This window comes from Anguilla anguilla, chromosome 8 (assembly GCF_013347855.1).
Source record: "Anguilla anguilla isolate fAngAng1 chromosome 8, fAngAng1.pri, whole genome shotgun sequence".
Classification (NCBI taxonomy): Eukaryota; Metazoa; Chordata; class Actinopteri; order Anguilliformes; family Anguillidae; genus Anguilla; species Anguilla anguilla.
Window position 1 is genome coordinate 24,557,085 of NC_049208.1, and position 23,200 is coordinate 24,580,284.

The following is a 23,200-nucleotide window of genomic DNA, read 5'->3' on the forward strand; positions in this document are numbered from 1 at the left end:
TTGTATAAAAAGTGCAATTCTACATAGATCGTCGATTGTCCACTTGCAGTTCTGACCACTATTCAATTTTATTTGTATAGCGCTTTTTGCAGAGAAATGTCACACACGCTTTACGTAATAGCAAGGCAAGAAACAGCCACAACTCATAAACAACACAGTCAGCGTCAACGGTTACAAACCGCTGAGAGGTTTTTATCCAAGTAAGACTCCGCGCATTCGACTCTGATTGGATCGAAGAGATTGTAGTGCGATTGGTGATACGAGTAGGAAACGTTGATGCACTGCTGCTCTTGGTGCATTCGCTTCCTCCACTCCCTCCCCGCCTGCTTAGCTCCGTATTTCGGGCGACGTCATTTGACGTTCCTTACCCAGGAAGTGAACTGCCGTTGTTGTTCGTTTGCTTATCCCTTCCTTCGCCTATCTTTGTTTTTTTGCGGGTCGAAATGGCGACGTTTATTTCTGTCCCGTTAAAGAAGTCGTCGGAAGTAGATATGGCCAAATCCCTGTCAAAATTCGTCAAAGACACCTACCCAGCCGGTGAAGAGCAGACGGAATATGTCCGCGCCGCTGAAGAGTTGAACAAGCTGCGCAAAAGTGCTCTGGGGAGGCCGCTGGACAAGCACGAGAGCTCGCTCGAGATCCTGCTGAGGTGAGTCCCCTTCTGACGTAAACGCCTGCGGTTCACAGGGAGCCAGCTGCCTACCTGCTCTGTGTCTGCGTCGCGCCCTAGAATTCTCTACTCGAAACTGAACTTGTGTTATGAAGCTAGCTAGCTTGCCTACCAGCTAATTATTTGCCAACAAGCTGGCTAGCTAACAACGGCAGCTAGCTATGCTAAGCATAGTAAACATTGTTGTGCCTGTTCAGACAACAAAGTGACCAACCTCCGTTGTAGTTCCCCTCTTGTCGAAATTGTAGAGATAACGTTAGACTAACTAACATTGTAATTAACTCGCTTTCTTGGCTGGTTAGTTACCTGGATAGAGCATTGCTTAATATGTTCACAGTCACTTCTATCAATATTATCGGAGCAGTAGGTGAGGACTTTAGGTTTATAAACGTAGCTAACGTTAGTTAGCAACACAATCGTGGCCTTGCTATATATCTCATAGTTATTCGGGTAAATTTATTGGCTAGAGAACACTATTAAGAACAATTTTTGCCATCATCCTCCGAAACAAATCATTAGGCTTTAGATCCCTCGAGTTTGAAGACTTCGTTGCTTTGTTTGCTCGCCAGTTGCTAACTTTGCCATCTAGCTAGACTAGTAACATGGAAGATTAGCACAGTTGAACTGGGCAAGTTCACTGACTAAAGTAACCGAAGAGGTGCGCTTCATTACCTAGGTAGGTAGCTAGTCAGCTTAGGTAATGTAAGTGTCGTCTCCTCTTTACACTTAGTTTGACAAGATAACTTTGCTTCCGCATGATAACGTGCGCTGAAACGGGTCAAATTGGTTTAATTTAGCTAGCTAGCTAAGTTAGGTAGTTCTAACTTCTACATCACAACCCTTATTTATTTGTTGGTAGCGTTGTTTAACGTTAGGCGTTTCAGCATAAAATTATACTTAAAAGTTTACAATGGGCAAATCACTTGATCCAGAAGCATCCCTGGTCTGCCTGCTTATTCTTAACCTATGACACAGCATTTTTCTGTTCGACTTGTACACTGACATAATGATGCACGATTTTAGCACGGGTCTATGATCAATTAGTCATGCTTAATAAATTACTTATTACGGTAAATTATTTTGCATATTTCTTACTAGTTGAAATTTGCGGGGAGCAATTTAGAGTAGCTTTCCCACATGGATTCGAACCCGTTTATCCATTTCATCGTATAGCTTTTAAGTTACGGAATCCATTCATGTCCGCCTCCTACGTGCTGGTCTGGAATGATATTTCTGAGTTGGATGGGTGCGAAACTACTTCCCATGAAAATCCCATTCTTTAAAGAAGATACTTATATATATATATATATATATATATGAAAGAAATTGTGTTGAATAGACAGTTCTCCACCCAACACACTGAATAATCCTCCCTTCTCTCTTTTATTTCGTATGTAATCTGTGTATATCCTTCTGTGTGTGGTTATGTGCGCCTGTAACTGGACAGATAATCTACGTATTATGAAAATAGTAAAGTTGGGAGGAAGTGGTGCTAGTAACTGGATTTGCACTAGGGAGTTCAGGTTACAGGGAAATTACATTGACCTTTGTCTCATAATAATAATTATCATCATCTGTAGTATGTGTGTATTTTACAACTAATAAAATGATAGCATAGGGTCATGAAGTTGAAATCAAAATCAAATTGCCCGCAGCCTTTTTTACTCCAGTTCTGCATGCATTTGATCTGTGTGGTCTCGTAGTGTATGATGCAACCTCAATTTTCTTTTTCTTGTGTACAAAACAATAGTTTGTTTGATTGAGGTCATGTAAGGCGATCCTGGAGCAGCTGTACTTGGTGTAAGATGAGAAGACAATGAAACGGTGGACGGTCATGATACACAATGAAAATGTGCCACACAGACCCCATTGAGTTGCATCATTTAGGTGATCTCCATGACCTATAACAGTTCCGGCCTAACACATTTGCATTTGAGAAAACAAGTTCCTCTATTCCAGATACTGTCCTGCGCATGGGGAACTGTACCACAATGTTTTGCTGTTAGTCTTCCTTCGGGAGTTCTATGCTTGTGAATTTTGAAGTGGGTGGCTGATGGTTTGTTTCTGAAGTCATTAACTGTTAGTGGAAAATTACTGTGGGGGGTTACTCTTTGTGCTCTATATATGTTATATGTTTTCTGCTGCCTGTGACAGACAGGCAGGAGCTTTTGGGCATGCCTGGTTGGCTCCTTCCTGTGGAAGGAGCCAACCAGGCTCATCCAAAATCTCTTACATTGTATATATGTGTACTGTCAGTCGATGTACTTAAGTATGTGAGTAAGAAGTATGATGACTTTTCGGACACACCATATGATGGCTTTTCATCATATAAACCCGCCACTTTCAGCACTTTGTGCTTTGATGAGGGCAGCTACTTGATGTGCCTTTGATAGATAGAAACTTTATTGATCCCGTAGGGAAGTTCCCTTAGGGAAACTTATAGTTCCCTTTGTGTAAGGAAAACAAAAAGATTTAAAATGTAAATATAACCATTGGTTTTAAATACTTTCTGCTGAGCATAGTGAAAGGTAACACTAACATTTAAATTGTTCAACTCTTTGGCCACTTTTGGCTTGAACCACCCTCTGCCATTATTAGTTCATGTCTGATTGCTTGGGTTGTGAACTATTGCATTGCACTGTGGGATACTCAGATCAGCGTAGTGTTCACAGTTACTACTATATTGCAACTGGATGTAGTATGAGATCTGGGTTATTTTTTTGTATGCTATTTGATGCATACTATAGTTTTTGACAAAGTAAAACATTCACATGCTATTTTGGCGTACTGAGTAGTATACAATTTCAGACGCAGCATGTGCGTTTGTGCTTGAACCTGTTTGCTTCGTGAATGGAGCCCCTCTTCTGTGAGCTGGTCACTGGCAGCTCGGAGGACGTGTGGATCTGAATGGCTCTCCCGACGTGCATAGACTGTGGAGAGATCCCAACTAGTTAACTACAGAGCTACAAAATGCTTCCACGGTGGCCTATAAACGGATCTCCTTTAACCAAGCAAATGGTTAATTTGTGAATGCTCTTCAGTCACTTAGCTTGGCTGTTGTTTAAAGGATGGCCTCTTATTCATGATAACCCCTGTCTTTAAAGCGATCGTTTGTCGCTTGACTCTGTGCAAATTTGAGTGAGCTTTTTTTCCTGCCCTTTGAGAAATTAACTTGGGCAAATGTTACTTTTTCCCCAGGTGCATTGTGGGTGTGACAGTCAGTCACTGAGGAAAAAGGTTGTCCAACCATGAAAAAACCTTGTTTGTTTAAATTTGTTTCACGAATGTAAGACTGAAGCAGTTAGCCTAGGTTTTTACTGGTCTCTGTCCTTCTATTATTTTTATAATATTGTAGAATATTGTATAATTATGGTGCCCTGGATTCAAATAACATATGATTTAGCGCAAGTAGTTTTTCATCGCAAATCACAAGGCAGGCTACAGTACATACAGTGCAGTGTACATACAGTACAGTATGCTAAAGTATGTGAGTTCTGTACACGGTCTCTTTAGTCAGGCCTGGTTTCCTGAACAGTGCCTTCTGCTGCTGCGCTGTGTGTTTGCTCTGGTTGACCGTTGCCTCTCACCTTCGAAGCCGCACCCACTGCAATGATATAGCCTATTTTACTGTAGATTTTAGCCTGCAGTGCTTTCCTTTGAACGGATTATATTTCCGGCATACTGGCAGCTGGAAATGGTGAATAATGGGTTATGGTGTTGTTCTCTCTGTTGTCTTTGAACTGTTCTCCATTCATAAAGCTTGGCGTTTTCCTAAGCAGTGTTCAAGTGCTTAGAATAACTGTGTGTGGGTAAAACTTTGTTGTTGTCTGGATCTTGACTCTCTACTGTACATGAGATTATTTAAATTCTCACAGCTCACATCTGGCATTGTCCTGCCCTTAGTCACTGCCATGTGACTTCGAGTGGGAACTACCCTGTCATCTGGGCTTCCACTAAATGATGCGTCACATTCTCACTATTTTAGGAAGTAATTGCTTGCCAGAACTAGTCTAGATGTCAACAAACTGTCTGCTACTTTTATTTTCACCTGTGTCTCACCCAATGGAAATACAAAAAAGTTTGATAGAAAACAAGTTTGTCCACAATAGTGTTCCTTCCTGTACTGAATTGATAATCAGAAGATCAAAGGAAAATACACCATAGTGGAACAAGACTGCATCCAGGACTTAAATGGGGGCCAGTGTTTTACTCTGCATTGTAATTTTGTAAGGTCTTATTATTGTAGAAATATGAATTTTGATTTAATATCTCAAATCATTAAAAGGTATGAAGGAGAATTGCGGAAGTTACACTACCAGCCAAAGGTTTTAGTACACCCACAGTTTTGATCTGAGATTTTAAAAAAATGTTCATCTGTTTATTTAGCCAAATATGGCTTTTTTAGTAACTCCAAAGTTTAGATCACTATCTTGTGAAGTAAAATATTCTTTAACTTCTGTTTATTCACTTCTTAGCATGTGCCATTTGCAGTTCAAAAACATAAGTGAAACTGCTTAGTTCACTAAAACAGTAGTAAAGTGTTCTAAAGCTTTTGACCAGTAGTGTATTTCATGTAAAGTCTAGATTATATTAGCCTATATATTTGAAATAATATAAATGATTTGTATTATGGTTCTAGGTTGACGTAGGCTACACGTAGGCTAACACTTTCAGGCCAGCCAGTGTTATTAACCAGATCTGATACTGTTGCTCGTCTAATTCTGAACTTAACTTCTGTTTCACTGTAATGGCTCTGCATTTGATTGTCTGTTAAATACATATGATGTTACCTGAAGTAAAGTGCTGGTAGTGGAAATGTACGGATGGTGATTTTCAGATCGAGGACTGATCGGATAATATACTGGATTCCAAAACATAGCATGGGGAAGCATCGATTTTTAGAACGCATCTCCCGGGCGGCAACACTCCTTGTATAGATAATCAATGCACGCATAATAATTCACATCAGTTAAGCCTACCCATTTTTTAAAATCGTAATAAAGTCTTAATGCTTTGCCTATTGTGTCAATAAACAGCCAGTGTGAGATAATGATACAACGAATAATATTCTCAAGTCACGAATGCGTGTCCAACCAATATACAGCGGCTTGGCTGAATACTCAGTTTTGACTGGCTGGGACATGTGCATTATTATTCCGTGTAAGTCCGATTATGAAGTAGCGCTTGAAAAAGTTCAATTACTGTTGACTAAATTAATGCGCTATATGCGCATCGTTCTGCGCTTTAAGTCAAGTGGAAATTGTAAGACCAAGCAAGCCAGCGGTTGTAATGTAATAGCCTACTTGCGCGTGAGCTTTATGTACATGAATGACTGTATAGAGAGTACTGGTGTAGTTATAGCTTGACGTTTATAGTTTTGGCCTCTATTTTGATTATAATTCAGTAGTTGGCTAGCTAATTATCTGTTCAAACATGCTGTGAGAACATAATGACTTAAAACGGAACTGAATTTCAATACGTATTACGTAACCCGGTTGCAGTGAATGACGCGTTCGTAAGTGGTATAGGATATTTGCTGGAATACACAAGCAGGCTAACGATTTCATTGCAATGGAATCTACTATTTTTAAACACTTGTTTTCATTACAATTGTCAGAGGTAGAAAATTCGCATTCGGAAATTTCCTCAGGGCAAGGCATTCAAACTGCGTAATGCTCAGCCCCTCAGTCATTCTCTCGCATATATCCCGGTTTACCAAATAAACCATAATTGCAGTCAAAACATGCATTTCAAAATATATATGTATATGCTTTATTCTGTTGACATTTTAGTTTAAGAAATATCATCAAAATATATTATTTAATGATGAATGGAGCCAAGTTCCAACACAGTTGTACATGCATAGCCTTCAAGAAAACAATAATGTTTGAGTAGGCACGTGTCCAACGAGAAATAGATCAATCTATTATTCTGGTACCTTTCCCTAGTATGATGGTTCATACACAGTGCCTTCATACACAGTTGTCTTCTCATCTGTTCCAGATATTATGACCAACTCTGTGCTGTGGAACACAAATTCCCTTTCTCTGAAAACCAGGTAAATTTTTTGTATATATAGGCTATATACTGTGGAGTTCAGTTCACATACCAGTCTTGCTTAATTGCTTATATGTACTGACATAGCATGCTGTCATTTAGTGTTAAAATGCATCATTGTAAATGTGTGTAATAAGCTTTATATATTTTATAGTCAGAAATTTGAATTTTCTAGCGCAATATCATGCTTATTTCACTCATATGCAAATCTGTAATTTTTTTTGCAATTATTTGAGTAATTTTAGGCTGTAATAAAAATACATCTGAATAATTCACCATATAGAAATCCTACTGTTCCTTGCTTTAGCCATCTGAATGTGCTTATTCCGTATTTGCTCTTGATTGTCACCATTTTTTGTTTTTCAGGTGTGTTTAACTTTCACATGGAAAGATGCTTTTGATAAAGGATCATTGTTTGGTGGATCCGTCAAGCTTGGTAAGTATTGCTTTAGTCTCCGTGTGTGTGTGTGTGTGTGTGTGTGTGTGTGTGTGTGTGTGTGTGTGCATGTGTGTGTGTTTGTGTGTTTGTGTTTGTTTGTTTGTTTGTTTGTTGGTCTTGTGCAGAGATCCTGTTTTAATATTCTGAATTGAGTTGGTTGCATAATCAAGTCCGGGATCCCAAACTATATTGTTGGTTTTGTTCAGCCTCAGTCAAACAAGTTCATGCCAAACCAGGTCTGTCTCCATGGTGATAAGAGAGACATGGATTTAGTGTGTTTTTAATGTACCTTCTTACAGCTCATTCTACCTTCCGCTGCACCACCCCCAAGAAATGACCTCTGAATGTGTGCTGTTCACTGCTGTGAAAGTTAAAATGAGAATAGTTTACGCAAAACCGCACAGAACTCACCTACTCACCTACTTACTCACTTCCTCAACCCTCGGTCAGCTCTGTGGGGGCCTGAATGTGAACAGTGCCTCCCAGCGCTGTTTTTAAAAGTTTAGGTGCTGGGATTGCAACCAGAGGACCTTGTGTTAAAGTACTGTGTGGGGTAGAACCGTTATATGCTCGAGCTAGGGTTTTAACCTGAAATGACTTCAGTTTTAATACCCAGCAGTAAGAATGGGTAATCAAAAAATGGTGAAATATAATTTGATAATTTGAATCAGATACCCTAATATAATTAGGGTATCTGATTAGCATAAAAATAACAATAATAATATTCAGTATAATCATCATCGTCATTGTCCTTAATGTCATAATCGTCATCATCATAATTCCTTCTTATAAAATTGCTGATTGTGAATATGTTTTATACTCTTTTAATCAGATTTTTAATCTTGATTGTGGTTATTAGATCTGGGCAGGATTATCTCTGAAGCTAAACTGAACTGAAGTACTATAGTTCCAACACATGTTTTTGTGTGACTGCATCAGTGTCGGAAAATGTGTCACTATGCCAGGTCACATTGGGCTGCAGCCACCCCTGTATTTACATCCTGTCTTTCGGCAAAAAATTCACTCTGCTCAAATCCTGATACCTTATTGACCAATATTGTATTTTTGTGTGATGTGAGTTCTGTGAGTGATGTTTGATGTGAGTGATGTGTGATTTTGTGTGATGTGGACACTGTGAATGATGTGTGATGTAAGCACTGAATGATGTTTGATGTGAGTGGTGCGTGATTTTGTGTGATATGGGTACTGTGAATGATGTTATGTGATGTGAGTACTGTGAGGGTTATGTTGTGATGATCTGAGTACTGTGAGTGATGTGTGATGTAAGCACTGAATGATGTGTGATGTGAGTGGTGTGTGATGTGGGTACTGTGCATGGTGTGTGATGTCTGATGTCAGTACTGTAAGTCATGTTGTGTGATGTGTAATGTCAGTACCTTGATCTGAGTACTGTGAGTGATGTTGTTTTGTGAGCACTGTGAATTATGTGTGATGTGAGTACTGTGAGTGATGTTGTTTGATGTGAGTGAAGTTTGATGCAGTTTGTTCTCTCCTGTCCTGTCAGCGCTGGCCAGCATCGGCTATGAGAAGACGTGTGTTCTGTTCAATGTGGGAGCCCTGGCCAGTCAGATCGCCTCTGAGCAGAACCTGGACAGCGATGAGGGGCTGAGGGCAGCTGCCAAGTTCTACCAGGTGAGTCCTTCACATGCGCCATGGGCCAGGGGTGTGTATAAAGGGCACCAGGGAAAGTGTTTTGTTGGAGACTGGGACATAGGGATTTAACCTTAGAAAGACACTGGCTGCAATTCATCCTTCATATGTCTCTCTCCTTTTCAAATGCATAGTCTTGTTTTCCTTCAGATCTTTTAAAGTAGTTGAAATGGTGTCTGACCTCGTCCTGCTCTTCCTCCTCCTCCTCCTCCCTCTGCAGCTGTCGAGCGGGGTGTTCGCCCACATTAAGGACACGGTCCTGTCCGCACTGAACCGGGAGCCCACCATGGACATCTCCCCTGACACCGTGGGCACGCTCAGCCAGATCATGCTGGCCCAGGCGCAGGAGGTCTTCTTCCTCAAAGCCACCTCAGGTACAGTACTGACCACCCCGGAACAGCACTGACAGTACTGACCTCCTCAAATAGCACTGACCGTCATGAATAACACACTCTACCCAGCACGGACTACCCCAATGTTAAAGACCAGTACTGACTACCCTGATATCAATGACCAGTACTGACTGCCTCATTATTACTGACTAGTACTGACTGCCTGGATTTCACTGATCACCTCTTCAGCACTGACTGCAGCGGGTAGCACTGTACAGAAGCAATTTTTTAAAAAACAATTCAAGAAATATTCCACAGGCCTGAGAGTCAGTGCTCAGGATGGGCTGAACATGGATAACTGTTTTGGTAAAGGTGTTGGCAAAGTCACATATTTTACTTTCATTTTTACTGTATTTTATGTTTCACTTCATCATGAAGCCTTTATTCTTTTCTTCCCCGTGTGGCTCATTATTTTAGTGTGTTTCTGAGAGCTTTGTTTTTGCCTAGAAATGGAGGCTTTGGGTTGGCATGTGTCCTGTGCCATATTTAAGTTGAGGGAAATGGGGAACGGGGATGGGGAGCCTCCAGACTAGAGGACTGAGCCACAGTCTGTGCGTCTGAACGTGCTACTGCAGCGTGCGTCTTCCATGGTTAAAGTTAGTTCATTTGCAGTGTTGCATTGTGGTGACACTAGAGGGACCCAAAACCATACTAATGTACGCCGTGCTCACATCTTTGAGCATAATCCTGCTTTGAGGGCATCTAGGTACATCCAATATGAATAGGAACTGGATGTTGCCAGTGTAGTGTAGTGATTGAACATGAAAAGCACTTGTGCTGATTTTGCCTCCTCTTATCTGGAAAGTATTGCATTTAAATATGAATGAGTGCTTCTGGAAAACCTGTATGATCTGAGGTTTTTGTGGACCAACTTTAATATTCTGATTCAGTAGAAGTTTGTAAGATGATGGTCTCTTGGCATTTTTAATTGAAGTACGATAACTGTGAATCTGGTTATTTTGCAGACAAGATGAAGGATGCTATCATTGCAAAGCTGGCCAACCAGGCTGCAGATTTCTATGGTGACGCCTTCAAACAATGCCAGTACAAAGAGAACCTGCCCAAGGTATGTCAGTGTGTATCTTTAATTATCCCCCATAGGAATGCTCACTTGTCTAACTCAGCTTTTTTGAAAAAATCTAATCTGTATCTTCAAGGAGAATAGATGGATTACTGAATAAAAGAACAAGGCATTGTTGGAAGTGCAAAATGTGAATTCAGCATAACTTCAGTCAGGCAATCCAGCATTACACAATTTCTAAAAAAAGAAAATTCCAGTATTACATTTTTTGGTTATTTTATGTCTGTTGGTTGTTTTTGTCCATGTTTACACATTGTGGTCTAAATGTGCAGGCTTCAGAGTAATGTCCATACACAGCTTTATCGCCCACAGTTCTCACTAGACTTGGTTCTTTTCTGTTCCCCTGAAGTCCAGGGTGGGCAATTCAATTTCTTTAGGGCCCTGTTACTCAAATCACAGTCCTTGAGGGCCAAGAACCACCCTCCCTTTACCTGGGAGTCAGGTGCAAGACAGTCTGGCCAATGAGTAGCATTAATTGTTCAGTTACCAGGGAGAAAAAAGAACCAAGGCTGGATTTTGATTTGAGGGCCAGATTTGAGTACCCATGCTTTAGGGCAGTGGTAACCAGCCCTGTTCCTGGAGATCTACTGTCCTGTAGGCTTTCACTCCAACCCTAACAAAGCCACACCTCATTCAACAGCTAGAGATCTCACTCAGCTGCTAATCAGTTGAGTCAGGTGTGCCAAATTAGAGTTGAAATGAAAACTTACAGGATTGTAGATCTGCAGGGACAGCGTTGGTAATCACTGGCTCAGTTAGAATAGTTGTACACACCAGTGCTGAAGAAAAATTGCGAAATTGAGCTAAAATGTCCAGTTATGTAAATGATTGACTCATGTTTTTGTGGTTTGGTTCTCCCTTTATTTCATTAATTTTATGGTGGTTCAGTTTTGGCTTCTACTGATTTGACATTAGTGTTAATGATTAATTCTTATTTCCTGTCTCTCTCTCCCTCCCTCCCATATCCTCATCCTGCCTTCCATGTGGTGTCTGTGTGTTTGTGGTTGGCCTCTCCCTCGGTCAGTATTTTTATTTCCATGAAGTGCTGCCGGTCCTGGCTGCCAAGCACTGCATCATGCAGGCCAACGCTGAGTTCCACCAGTCCATCCTGGCCAAGCAGCAGAAGAAGTTTGGAGAAGAGATCGCACGGCTGCAGGTGCGGCCTGGTCTCCTCCACCCAGTTTCTCATTTACTTGCTGTAGATGAACCATGAAGCATTTTGTGTTTGTCTATTGCTTTGTGTTCCTTTACTTTTCTACTTCTCTTGCAAAGGTATAATAGAAAAAGTCCGTCGTATCAATGTGCGTTGACCTAATAACAAATGACACGATCCCACAGATAAAAATTTGTAATTACACTTATTACCTTACATTGCATTTTTTAAGCATTCTAACTTTAACAGCTTCTATTTTTACAGCTAGATACTTATGTAACCTGAAGCAATACAGGTTAAGTGCTTTGCTTAAGGGTACAGTGGCAGTACTCCACATGGGAATTGAACCCACAAGCCTCTTTGTTACAAGCCCAGTTCCCTAACCATTATGATAAACTGCCACCATTAGTCCCCTCTTCTTAAATATATTGCAGTCCTGGCTTTAAATAGACAGTGCATCACATTTGTTCATTTGTCTGTCCACTTTATATTCAGATTAAGATCACAGCAAATTTTCACCGAACCCAGGGTGTGCTTTTAAGATAGGATCACAGTAATGGCTTCTGAGATAGTCCAGAGTGTGTGTTTTAGATGGTATCTCTGTATAGGCTTTTTTACAAGAGTCCAGGAGGGTGTTTTAAGATAAAATCACACTAAAGACTTTTAACATAACCCAGTGGGGGCTCAGAGTACATTTAAAATACCCTGAAATGGTGTTCTGCTGCTGATCCACTTCTGATAAGCCTGCTCATTCACTGTTTCCTAATTTCCGATTCCTTGCAGAATTAATAAATCCGCACAGATGCCACAAGCATCAACTGGATGATGTTGGAGCTCTTCTGCTTTTTATTTTGTCTAGGGTTTATAACAGGGTTGTACCACATCTGTCTGCTTAGTTGAACATGTTTACCGGATCTTATGTAAAATACATACACGCGACAGCTGCTGCGGTTAATCGTCAGATTGCCTACCATGTTCTCTGGTCGATTTTTATAGCATGCAACAGAGCTGGTGAAGACGGTCGCGTCTCGCTACGATGAGTACGTCAACGTGAAGGACCTGTCCGACAAGATCTCCCGTGCCCTGACCGCCGCTAAGAAAGACAACGACTTCATCTACCACGACCGCGTTCCCGAGGTGAAGGACCTGGACCACATCGGCAAGGCTGCCCTGGTCAAGGCCACCGCAGTTCAAGTTCCCATGAGCCAGAAGTTCACCGGTAAGAGCACTCAGGGTTTCTATTGGTCAGAGCTGGTGTCAGTCAGTGGTTTGCGTTCACTGAGCTGATGTAAATAAGAGATTCTATTGGCAAGCACTGTTGTAAGTCAGTATCCATTAGTAGAGCCACTTTAAACAATTCTGTGAATTCTAACGGCCAGATGTCCTAAGCTTCTCACGACTGGATTCAGGTGGATTCTGCCCCAGAAACATGCGTGTTCTGTACCAAATAGGCGCACGGTGCTGGGGGCTGTGTCATCTACCTGAGTCATCGCAAGGTGTGCTTCTCACCTTTATGCATATGCATTTTAGGGAGGATCACACCAATAACGGGTGGAGATAGAAGTGTGGCTGATTAAGTATTCTGTGGAATTTGTATTCTGTGGAAGTTCATGCAATTAACGAGGGTCGATTTTTTTTGGGTGGAATCTGTCCACCTCTTAAGAGCAAGCGCGAATCAAGGTGCTAGCAAGACGTAGACACAGGTATTGCCCTTGAGGACGCGATGAGAGAATCTTTGCAACAAGAATAACACTATTTCAGCTCCCTGAGCAAGTGCTCATTAAATGGTACAGATTAAGCAGCTGTGCAGTAATTAAGGCTGGGAGATTGACACTGAAAATATCAGCTGAATTCATGGAACAGTCCTGGGAAAGCTGTTAAAAAACACAGAAAACAGAACTAGCACTAAAAACCGGGGACTGCCAAAATCCGAGACAAAAATCATGGAATCTATGGCACCTATGACTTGTGTGACAAACACGCAGCCATAGAAATAATTACACTTCTGGGAAAGATAAAAGATGACCTAGAACCTCCCACACAGCATTCCCATTCCAACCCAGCATTAGTCAAGCTCTTTGCAACTTTCTTGCATCTGGATTAATTCAATCAACAATGCTGGCACAGCTGGAATATGACTCCGCTCTCGCGTTGCGCACAAAGTGGTAGGTCACCCAGAAGACAACTGTTTCCCCACAGCCAATGAAGATGCTTAATGCATTTTTCAGTCCCATTTTATGATTAGCTGTAGTTGTAGTAAATAAGATGTTAATATCCTGCAGACTGTGAATCCACCAACATACTTTCATCAGACTGCCATTTACACTGTGAGGTTCATGTATATACATCTGGCCCTAAGAGTATTAGAAAGTGTGTATATTCTTTATGTGATTTACTGAACAGTGCTTTACCTTCAGTTTGCTGATTTTATCCGTTTAGAGCTCAGAAGAAACTTTCATTCACACAATCAAAATTGGTTGTGTATGTTGGGTGCCAGTGTTAATGTACACGTGCATGTGTGTTTGTGCTCAGATCTGTTTGAGAAGATGGTTCCCCTGGCAGTGCAACAGGCCATGAGCATGTACAACCAGCGCAAGTCGGAGATCGTCAACTGCCTCATTGGAACGATGAGGGAGTCCACCAACCTCTGCAACGGGTGAGCAAGCACCACTGCAAGGGTCCGCTGGGCCGCGAGCGTCCTCCACGCTTGGAGCCTGCCTGTTCTCTTATCTTTATTCATTAATCTCGTAAATGAGACGCTGGTCGCATGGTTGCAATGTGAACTCCAGCCAACAAAATCTGATCACAATCTGGTTAAAACTTTTTGTTAAACATGCAATCTTTCATATCACTTCGATGTGTGAGGTGGAATAAGGTGACAAACAAAGTAAAGAAAGTGTCTTGTTTTGGTGAATTCGTTTTTTCTCTGGGAGTGTGCTGTAATGGGCATTAAGTTTGCTCAAGATTTTGTATGGATAACTAGTCAGAATTTCTTTTGTGAGCTTTGGAAGTTGTTTTCTCAAAGGTTTAATTCTGTGCCTTGTGAATTATTTGACTATGTAATCATTTGACAATGGTGGTAGATCAACCGTCGGTTTACTGCTTTCACTCTGTATTTTCATACAATATTAAGACTCTTAAGTTTCTGACTCTTTTCTCAAACCCCCCCTTCAGGGTCCTGGCCTCTCTGAACCTCCCTGCCGCTCTGGAAGACCTGTCGGGAGACTCCGTGCCCCAGTCCATCCTGGAAAAGTCCCGCGCCATCATCCAGCAGGGGGGGCTGCAGAGCATCGAGCAGCTGATCAAGGACCTTCCGGAGCTTATGCAGAGGAACCGGGACATCCTGGACGAGGTTGGCAACAGTCACGCCGTTAGGCCCACCCACAAATCAAGCTCAGCCTCAAAATGAATCACTGACCAGCATCGTCTGCCAGGCATTATGACATCATCAGTCGTACATTTAAGCTCTTTGCTCAAACCGTTAGCCTGTGTTCTCGGTGTATCGCAAACATGAAACCACATTTTCAGGGCTTCGTACAAGAGAAGTGGTTGCATTGTGCGTAGGATGTTCTTTAATAACCACTGTGACAGCTGAGTGAACTGTTCCTCTCTCTGTACTCACAGTCTCTGAAGATGCTGGACGAAGAAGAGTCAACGGACAACGAGCTCCGGGCCAAATTCAACCAGCGCTGGAGCAGAACGCCCTCTGGAGACCTGTACAAGTCCCTGAGAACAGGTAGAGAGGCCGGCCCAGCCCCGGCAGCCTCCCCCTGAGACTGCAGTCAGCCCATGTGTGGGCAGCTCTGAGCATGAAGTCCCTGGTGTGTCCTCTGCTCAAGGCTTTGTTTTCCATGGCTTTGCTCCAGCAGGCAATAATGTTGAACTCCTGTGATTCCATTTGACCTTGATTCCATTTGTGTAGCCTATAAATGTATGTGTGAGTGTTCATATCTGTACCTGCTTTGCCTCGTTCTCCAGGTAGTCTGTCTGTGCTCTGTGGTCATGGCCAGCTGGTCTGTGTTGAAATGTCAGACCTGCTTCATCACGTCTCATTGATGATTCTGTTGTCCTGACGTTGTGTTGCCATGGCATGACTGAGCTGCAAATTCACTTCCCCTGCCCTGTTACTCATTCTTTCTTTCTCTCTCCCTTCCTCTCCCACTTTCTCCCCCCCCCCCCCCACCCACCCAGAGGGAGGAAGTTACCGGAATTTTCTGGACAAGGCGGCGAGCGCAGACCAGGTTGTCAAGGAGCGCTACAGCACCCACTGCGAGATGATAGCACTGCTGTGCAAACCAGAGGCGGAGCTCACCGCTGCCATCCCCTCCGCCAACCCCGCCAAGACCCTGCAGGGCAGCGAGGTGAGGGGTCACCATGGAGATCCTCTCTGAACACATCTAAGTTTAACTGTGAAACGCTGTTGCCCACTTCCGCTGGCCATTTTATTACAGTCCTTTCCTCAAAGCGATGGCCTTGCTAGAGACTTTGGTACTAACAGCTATGCTAGAAAGTGCGGTTCAGTGTTGTGAAAGACATGTGGGTAGCTTGGCATTTGCTAATGTCTTTGATATTCATATGTCAGTTGAAGTTGCCTGTGGCCATTTCAGGCCCAAGCCTGGATATACATGTAAGTTGTGTCATAGTACAGGTGTGTACCGTAACCCAAGAAGCCTTGTAGCTGAGTGTTCCAGGTAGAGCTGAGAGGAGCGGTCGGGGTTGGTCATGTCGCCGTGCTCCTGTACCCAGGTGGTGAACGTCCTGCGCTCCCAGCTGGCCCAGCTGGAGGAGGTGAAGAAGGAGCGCGAGCAGCTGGAGAACGACATCAAGTCGGCCCAGTTCGACATGACCTCCAAGTTCCTGACCGCCCTGGCGCAGGACGGCGCCCTCAACGAGGAGGCCATCTCCGTCACCGAGCTGGACAACATCTACGGGGGCTACACCCAGAAGGTGCAGCAGGGCCTCAAGACCCAGGAGGAGATCCTGGGAAACGTCCAGGTTGGTCTCGTTGCCAGAACCACTACACATGTTTTTATTTGTTGTGATAATTCCATTATTACGTTTTGGTTAAATCCATTCTACCGCTACTTTACACCAGGCCAGCCAGGGGAGGATGGCCCCCGTCTCTATAGCCGGGTTCCTCCTGAGATTTCTTCCCATCAGGGAGTTTTTTCTCGCCACTGTTTAAGGGTTTTTCTCCCCCCTGGAGAGTTTTTTTACCTCATGTACCTGCTATTTGGGGGTTCAGGCTGGGTTTTGCTTTTTCTGCCACTCTGTAAACTGTCTTTCTGACGGTTTTCGGTAAAAAACACTATATAAATAAAATTTATTTGATGCTTTCCGAAAACCATTTGAATGTGGTTGCCGTGAGTACCTCACTATAAAGGGAGTGTCTAACCACACTGTAGCTCAGTTAACAAACTAATTAAAGCATTGTGATCATCTTACGGGGTGGATAAACAGAATGTCTCTGAGCACTGGAAATCAAATTGGTGACATAAATGTTTCATTGTTTTTGGAGAAACTGAAAATGTGCAAGGTTTGTTGCTGTGTACATATTTAAATGGCAGACAGCTACCATCCTTGTTTCAGATGGCTGTTTTGGCAACCTGAGTTGTTCTTGCTCCGGGCAAATCTAGGCTCAGTCTCAGAATCCAGTTGATTTTTAACTACTTATTGAAACTGTGCTGCATGTATGCAACTGCAATAATAATTCTGCTTCACCTACAACAGAGACAATGCATTTTATGTTTTATCAGCTACGATTGTGGGAATGATTATACGTGATTATATCCTCTGCTGGCCAGCCCATAGAAGTCCCGTTAAGGTGTCCTGAGGGCTGATAAATCTGGAGCGTTTCCTTATGTGCTGCTTTCAAAAGGAAACATCTGGAGACCAAACTTGTCATTAAATTTATCTGTATTTTCGAAAGCAGTTTCGATGTGTGTAAAACCCACTCATACAAATGGATGATTTTAATGCTCTTTGACAGACGTCCCACCAGGAGTTCTCCACCCTGAAGCAGTCCAACTCGGAGGCTAACGACAGAGAGGAGGTGATGAAGAAGCTGGCCTCCGCGCATGACAGCTATGTGGAGATCTCCAACAACCTGCGCGAGGGCACCAAGGTGTGTGTGTGTGTGTGTGTGTGTGTGTGCGTGCGTGCACCTGTGTGTGTGTGTGTGTGCGCGTGTGTGTGTGCGCGTGCGTCCTCCCTCCTCTTTCAGAGATGATTTCCGGATTCTTGCCCTCACACATAAGCCCCTTCATGGCCTTGCTGTCTCTCGTTTGTGTCATCATGTCTTATGACCTGACTTGTAACCTTACATGACCCTGACCTGCTAACTGGCCTGATGCGTGTAATCCGTTTTTGTGATACTTCAGTCCAGTAGCAGAATGCATTTTCTTTCAGATGGCATTGGACTGCTGCTTGCAGAAAGCCTTGAGGAGCTGTGTGAATGTATTATTTAGTACATTGTGTTATAAGGGTCAGCGGTATAAGGTGATGCTGCTGCATTGATGAAGTGGGCTGTGAGGGTCTGATCTCTCTAGCAGTGTTAGGTTTTGTTTCAGAACGCATTCACCTGCGCTGGGCTCACCTTTGCTGGCTGAGTGCATTTATCAATTAAGGGGGTTCCAGGGTGCGGGGCTCTTGAGACTGAAGGTAGATTTTTCTCTCTGAACGTAGCTGTCTTTTCCTCCACAGTTTTACAACGAATTCACTGAAATCCTGCTGAAATTCCAAAACAAGTGCAGCGACCTCGTGTTCGCACGCAAGACGGAGAGAGACGAGCTTCTCAAGTAAGTGGGCCTCTGGAAGGCACGCTCCGGAGTATTCTAGAAGGAGGCAGTGCAATTTCTTACGTGCTGCTTGCAAACTTTTGGTCGAGGGGCTCGTGTTCTGATTCCCTGTAAGGTCCTTCAGTGTGAAACCAGCCGGCCGGGCTGCAGAGAATTGCGGTCTAGTGCCGCGCGTGGTTGGACGGTGTGGTTTCATGAAAGCCGTGGTGTTTGGTGAGAGCTCGCTCTCGGAGCCCCAAGGCCGGCTGATTTGGTGTATCCGGTCGGTCGGTGTATTCTGTGGCGTGAGCTGAACCGGCGCCTGTCCTGACGAGCCTTTGCTTTGCCAGGGACCTCCAGCAGAGCATCGCTCGGGAGCCCAGCGCGCCCTCCTTCACCGCGCCCGCGTACCAGTCCAACCTCAACACTCCCACCCCCGCCGGGCCCGTGGGGCCCACTCCAACTCCCAGGACTGTGTTTGTAAGTACCGTCTCTGAACACCCAAGACCTTGTAAGTACCTGCTCTTAACAACGGGAGATATTGTTAGCGTCCACTCTGATGAACAGGAGCCTTTGCAAGTACCCTCTCTGAACAGTAGCAAAGTTTGTAAGTACCCTTTCTAAACAATAGCGTGGTTTGCAAGTACTATTGCTGAAACAATAGCAGAGTTTCTAAGTACCCTTTCCAAAAAATAGCAGTTTTTAAGTACCCTCTCCTAACAATAGCAGAGTTTGTAAGTACCCTTTCCAAACAATGGCTATCACAATAGTTTGTTGGAACCCTCTGCGAATAAGAGTTTGTAAGTGTAAATAAAGCAGGCGGCTGGCCACATTAACCTTGCTTATCGGCCATGCATGAGACCTCAACATGTACTGAAGGCATCTTCCTAACATGAGGTAATGTCTGTGCTTAGGCTGAGCAGTTAAACACAGAAACCACTAGGGGGCAGCAAGGCACACTATGTTTTGGCAATATTAATGTATCTTTTAGAGGAAACTTGCAGAGAAGAGCTTATATAGTGTTTTTTTTTCTTTTTTTCTGTGGCTTTTTTTGCTTGTATTTTTACGCCCTTGTCAGGTGGAAAAGCGCATTTGACATTTAGAAATTGGGTATGAGGGGCAAATGTGGGAAACCTGGTTAAAGTAAAGTAAAAAATGAATATGGCCTCTTGTCTAGAATCAGCAGCCACAGACCAAACCACAGCCCCCTGCGAGACCACCTCCTCCGAACTTCACTCCACAGGCAGCAAGCTCCGCCCCCACCAACCCGATGAGCTCTGCCCCCCCACAGACCGGCCCAACCGCACCCGGGGCCCCGCCCGCAGCCCCTTCTGCTGCCCCGCCTGGTGCCCCGCCTGGAGCCCCTTCCCAGGCACAGGGACCGCCTTACCCGTCGTACCAGGGTTACCCCGGGTAAGGCTCCCACAGATGACGTTTATGACTGTTATTCCTGCTGTGCTGCTGGTAGCAGTATCTCAGTGTACTTGTGGTGATAGTATGTGTTTATTTGCCACTGGTAGAGGTGGTAGTGGTGGTAATGATAGGGGTGGCAGTAGTACAGTGTAGGAGTAGTGTTATAATTGTGCTGTTCTTGCTTTCTGAGTCTATCTTTAGCTTTACAGGCAGAGGCCCGCTGCACTGCTGGGCTCCGTGGTTATGGGCTGTTTTATAGGAGCCGTTGACTGGGGGGGGACTGGGGGGGGGACTGGGGGGGTTATTCCTCCCTGTGTGTGACTTGCTGATGGAACTCAGCCATGGAGCAGTGAAAATGCCTGTGAGGGCAGGTGGGATGCGTTATTGCAGGGGTGGCGGGCGAGCGTAACGCTAGGGAAGTGGGCTTACGCTACGAGGCTGCGGGTTTGACTCCCCTGTGGGGCCCTGTTGCTGTACTCACTGCGAGATACTTAGCATGAATCACTTCAGTAAACATCCAGCTGTTTAAATGGTTTGTGTGTTTAAAAAAAGAAGCTCTGGGCAAGTCTGCTAATTGCCTAAAAATGCTAATATTGCCTCCCTTATTTGAAGTAGTAATAATAATAATAATAATAATAATTAGCATGATCTTTTGTATTGCTGAAGATCCTGAACTTCAACTGTCTCCCTGTTCTTATTTTAGTCCCCCCCCTTTTTTTCCCATTCATTGTTGTCCTACTAAGTGAGAGTAATGTAATGTAACTGTAGCTGTAACCCTGTGAGTGGTGATAGCTGCGTGTGCATGTGCGTGCGTGCGCGTGTGCATGTGCGTACGTGCGTGCGTGCGTGCGCGTGTGCATGTGCGTGCGTGTGTGTGTGGAGCACTTTTTCATGCTGAAACTGTGTGTGTCCATTCCTGCAGGTACTACCAGGTGCCCATGGGCTACAACCCGTACAGCTATGGGCAGTACAACATGCCTTACGTGCCCTACCAGACCCCAGCACAGCCCGGCTACCCCGGGGCTCCCCAGCCCCAGCAGCACCCCTACGGCTACCCCCAGCAACCGCCCCAGCAGCAGCCCTACTACCCCCAACAGTAGGGGGCGCCGCCCCGTGTGTGTTTACCACGCCTTCACACCATGTTTATGAAGCCTAACCTTTTCTGCACCTACTTTTCACCTGTACATGTGTCATTTCCCCTCTTTCATCCCTTGTTTTTTTTTTCTCGTCAAATTAACACTTCACTTTTCCCAGAACTGCAGATTGGGAAGTGCATCTGCTGGGGCAGTGTTGCAGGTTTTAGCGCGGGTCTTCACTGAGCTGCAGAGGCGGGCATATGGAACACGCCTCCCTGACGAAGGGGAACCGTGAAGCCTCATTCCAGTGAGCGTCACGCGGTCAGAAAGGGCAGAAGGTTGGCTCAAAACACCGCGCAGCCTGGCCGCCATTAGTCTTCCTAGCATTGTGGAGACCACCCGAAAAAGGGTGTGGCTTAGATTTGTTGCAATTTTTTATGGCTTCTGATTGGCTCTGGCATGGTGACCTTCTGTGGTTGGCCTAGATAAATTTTCATTATCTTTTTTTTTCATTTTTTTTTAGACATTACCGTTCAAAAAAATATCCCCAGTATGCTCACTACAGTAATCTTATTTTTGTAATGAATACTGACGCATAATGTAATTAAATGCTCTGTAGGATTTTTTTTGCATAGAAGAGTATTTTGGGAACTGATTTTTTTTTTTTTTTTGGGGCGGGGGGGGGGGGGGGTGGTTTTCAGGGAAAAAATGGTTTTGGCCATTACTGTACTCCTGCTGTCTTTTGCCTTGTTTAGCTTCATCGGGTGTTCATTAGACATGTACTCTTACAATCAAGGCTTTGTAAAACACTCAGCAAATTTAAAATGAATATATACATACAAGAACCTCCAGCTCTTAACAAAACCAGTGTGCTCCTTTTTTTTTGTGCGTGATTAAAATCGAATCTGTAAATCAGCTGTTTCTTGTTCCATCACTTCCTGCTCTTATATAATTGGATGGCCCTAATGACATTCTAATGATATACAATGCCACATGATCAGTTGGTTCGGTATGTCGCTGACTGCGTAGCACTCTTTAATTGTGTGAATGAGGAAGTAATGGTACTGCATAGGACTCATGCACACGCATGGTGATGTAGATAAGAACCAGGGCTTGGTTCCACAAGTAGCAGAATTGATTCCCCAGTACTGCCTGTTGATTTCATTTCTATTTCTGTTCCCCTCCACCTCACCAAGTAGAAAGAGTTGGTGATTTCAATAGCTTTATTTGTCTATATTAGCAATATTTCCAGTTGGAGTTTTACTGAGGAATGGTCCGGCGTTTTCTTCAAGGTGATTATAATGACAGTATGGTAGCGTCCCACCTGGGTGCGGAAAACCTGCTAACTTGGAGTGATGTCAAATATGTGGAGAATTTTTTTGGCAGGGGAAACTATGTACCCTTATTTTTGGTTCATTGCCATTGCTGTTCTGGTCACATCTTGATTCAAACTCCACAGGAAGAGTAATCAGCGCTCTTTTGCTCATATGCTGTAATGTGAAGGCAAAGTGTGTATATATATATATATATATATATATATATATGTGTATATATGTGTATATATATATATATATATATATATACTTGGCAAAAAAGAGTGGGCAATCTGCTACATCTGTGTAACATTAAAAATAGAGAATAACTACAACTAAAGTTTCTTGAGAAAGGCTGTCTATGTTGTAAAGAATAATTAAAGGATCTGCTTGAGAATGAGAAATAGTGTCTGAGTGATATAATGAATGGTACATTGTTCTGTGACGGGTGGTGTCTCCTGGACGTCCTCTGGATGTGTGCTAATGAGAAGAGAGCGGGAGCTGAAGTCCGGTACCCTTCAATGCCTCCGGAGGAACCCACACACGAGAAATCGGTATGTGTGGTATTTCAGACTTTGAGCACGGTTACTCATTTCTGCAGAGAGAAGAAAACTTTTATAAAGGAGGAAGTACATCGCTGGGTCAATGGCCAGTTTAGAGCCTCACAGGCGAAACCACGGACATCCCCTGAACTCCCAGTCTCCCTCATGGAGCTTTCTCAGCAGAACATAAGGGGGGGGGGGGGGGCTCACTTAGAGGGGTCATGCCGTGGTGTGTGTTACTGTTCAGAACGAACGCACCGCAGAAGCCTGCTGTAACCCTGCGCACATGTTAACACGGGTGAGAGAGGAGCGATTTGATTTCACCTCCCCATAGGACACAACCTGCAGGGGTAAACACCTTATTAAGACAATTTAGCTGCAGTTCAGGAAACACACACAGTGCCATTTACCGGGCTTCCTTCTCAAGACGGATGCTGCTAAACCTATTGGGTCAGTGTTCATCATTTTAACATTTTTAGCAGCAAACAAATTAAGGGTGATCTAACAGCACTATTCAACAATATAGACTAGAAATCACTGCATTCAACACACATTGGAATTTTTTCCCCCTTCAACCTTTTTGTTATTCTCTTGTTTGCACTTTTTGAAAGCTGAAT

General features: G+C 43.7%; 1 protein-coding gene across 2 annotated transcripts; it reads left to right on the plus strand.

Moving 5' to 3' along the window:
* The first annotated feature begins 308 nt into the window (after nucleotides 1–308).
* Nucleotides 309–22,445, plus strand: pdcd6ip (programmed cell death 6 interacting protein). Of its 2 annotated transcripts, none has more exons than XM_035431517.1 (18): nucleotides 309–649; nucleotides 6,674–6,728; nucleotides 7,094–7,163; nucleotides 8,692–8,819; nucleotides 9,058–9,211; nucleotides 10,195–10,295; nucleotides 11,335–11,466; nucleotides 12,460–12,682; nucleotides 13,996–14,119; nucleotides 14,638–14,815; nucleotides 15,088–15,199; nucleotides 15,655–15,824; nucleotides 16,210–16,458; nucleotides 17,453–17,587; nucleotides 18,166–18,260; nucleotides 18,590–18,719; nucleotides 19,417–19,652; nucleotides 20,575–22,445. In XM_035431517.1, exons 1-18 carry the CDS (start codon nucleotides 444–446, stop codon nucleotides 20,750–20,752), a joined length of 2,676 nt encoding a protein of 891 aa, XP_035287408.1. In that variant the 5' UTR covers nucleotides 309–443; the 3' UTR covers nucleotides 20,753–22,445. The 2 variants fall into 2 exon arrangements, with proteins under 2 accessions (XP_035287408.1, XP_035287409.1); XM_035431518.1 differs by having other exon boundaries at nucleotides 19,483–19,652.
* Nucleotides 22,446–23,200: the final 755 nt, after the last annotated feature.

What these genes read in the sequence shown, in the direction of transcription:
- pdcd6ip (XM_035431517.1), top strand. Translation starts at nt 444, where the DNA reads ATGGCGACGTTTATTTCTGTCCCGTTAAAGAAGTCGTCGGAAGTAGAT. An exon ending in CTTCCTCAAAGCCACCTCAG is followed by an intron (nt 9,212 to 10,194) that starts GTACAGTACTGA and finishes GTTATTTTGCAG; the next exon opens with ACAAGATGAAGGATGCTATC. An exon ending in CATGAGCCAGAAGTTCACCG is followed by an intron (nt 12,683 to 13,995) that starts GTAAGAGCACTC and finishes GTTTGTGCTCAG; the next exon opens with ATCTGTTTGAGAAGATGGTT.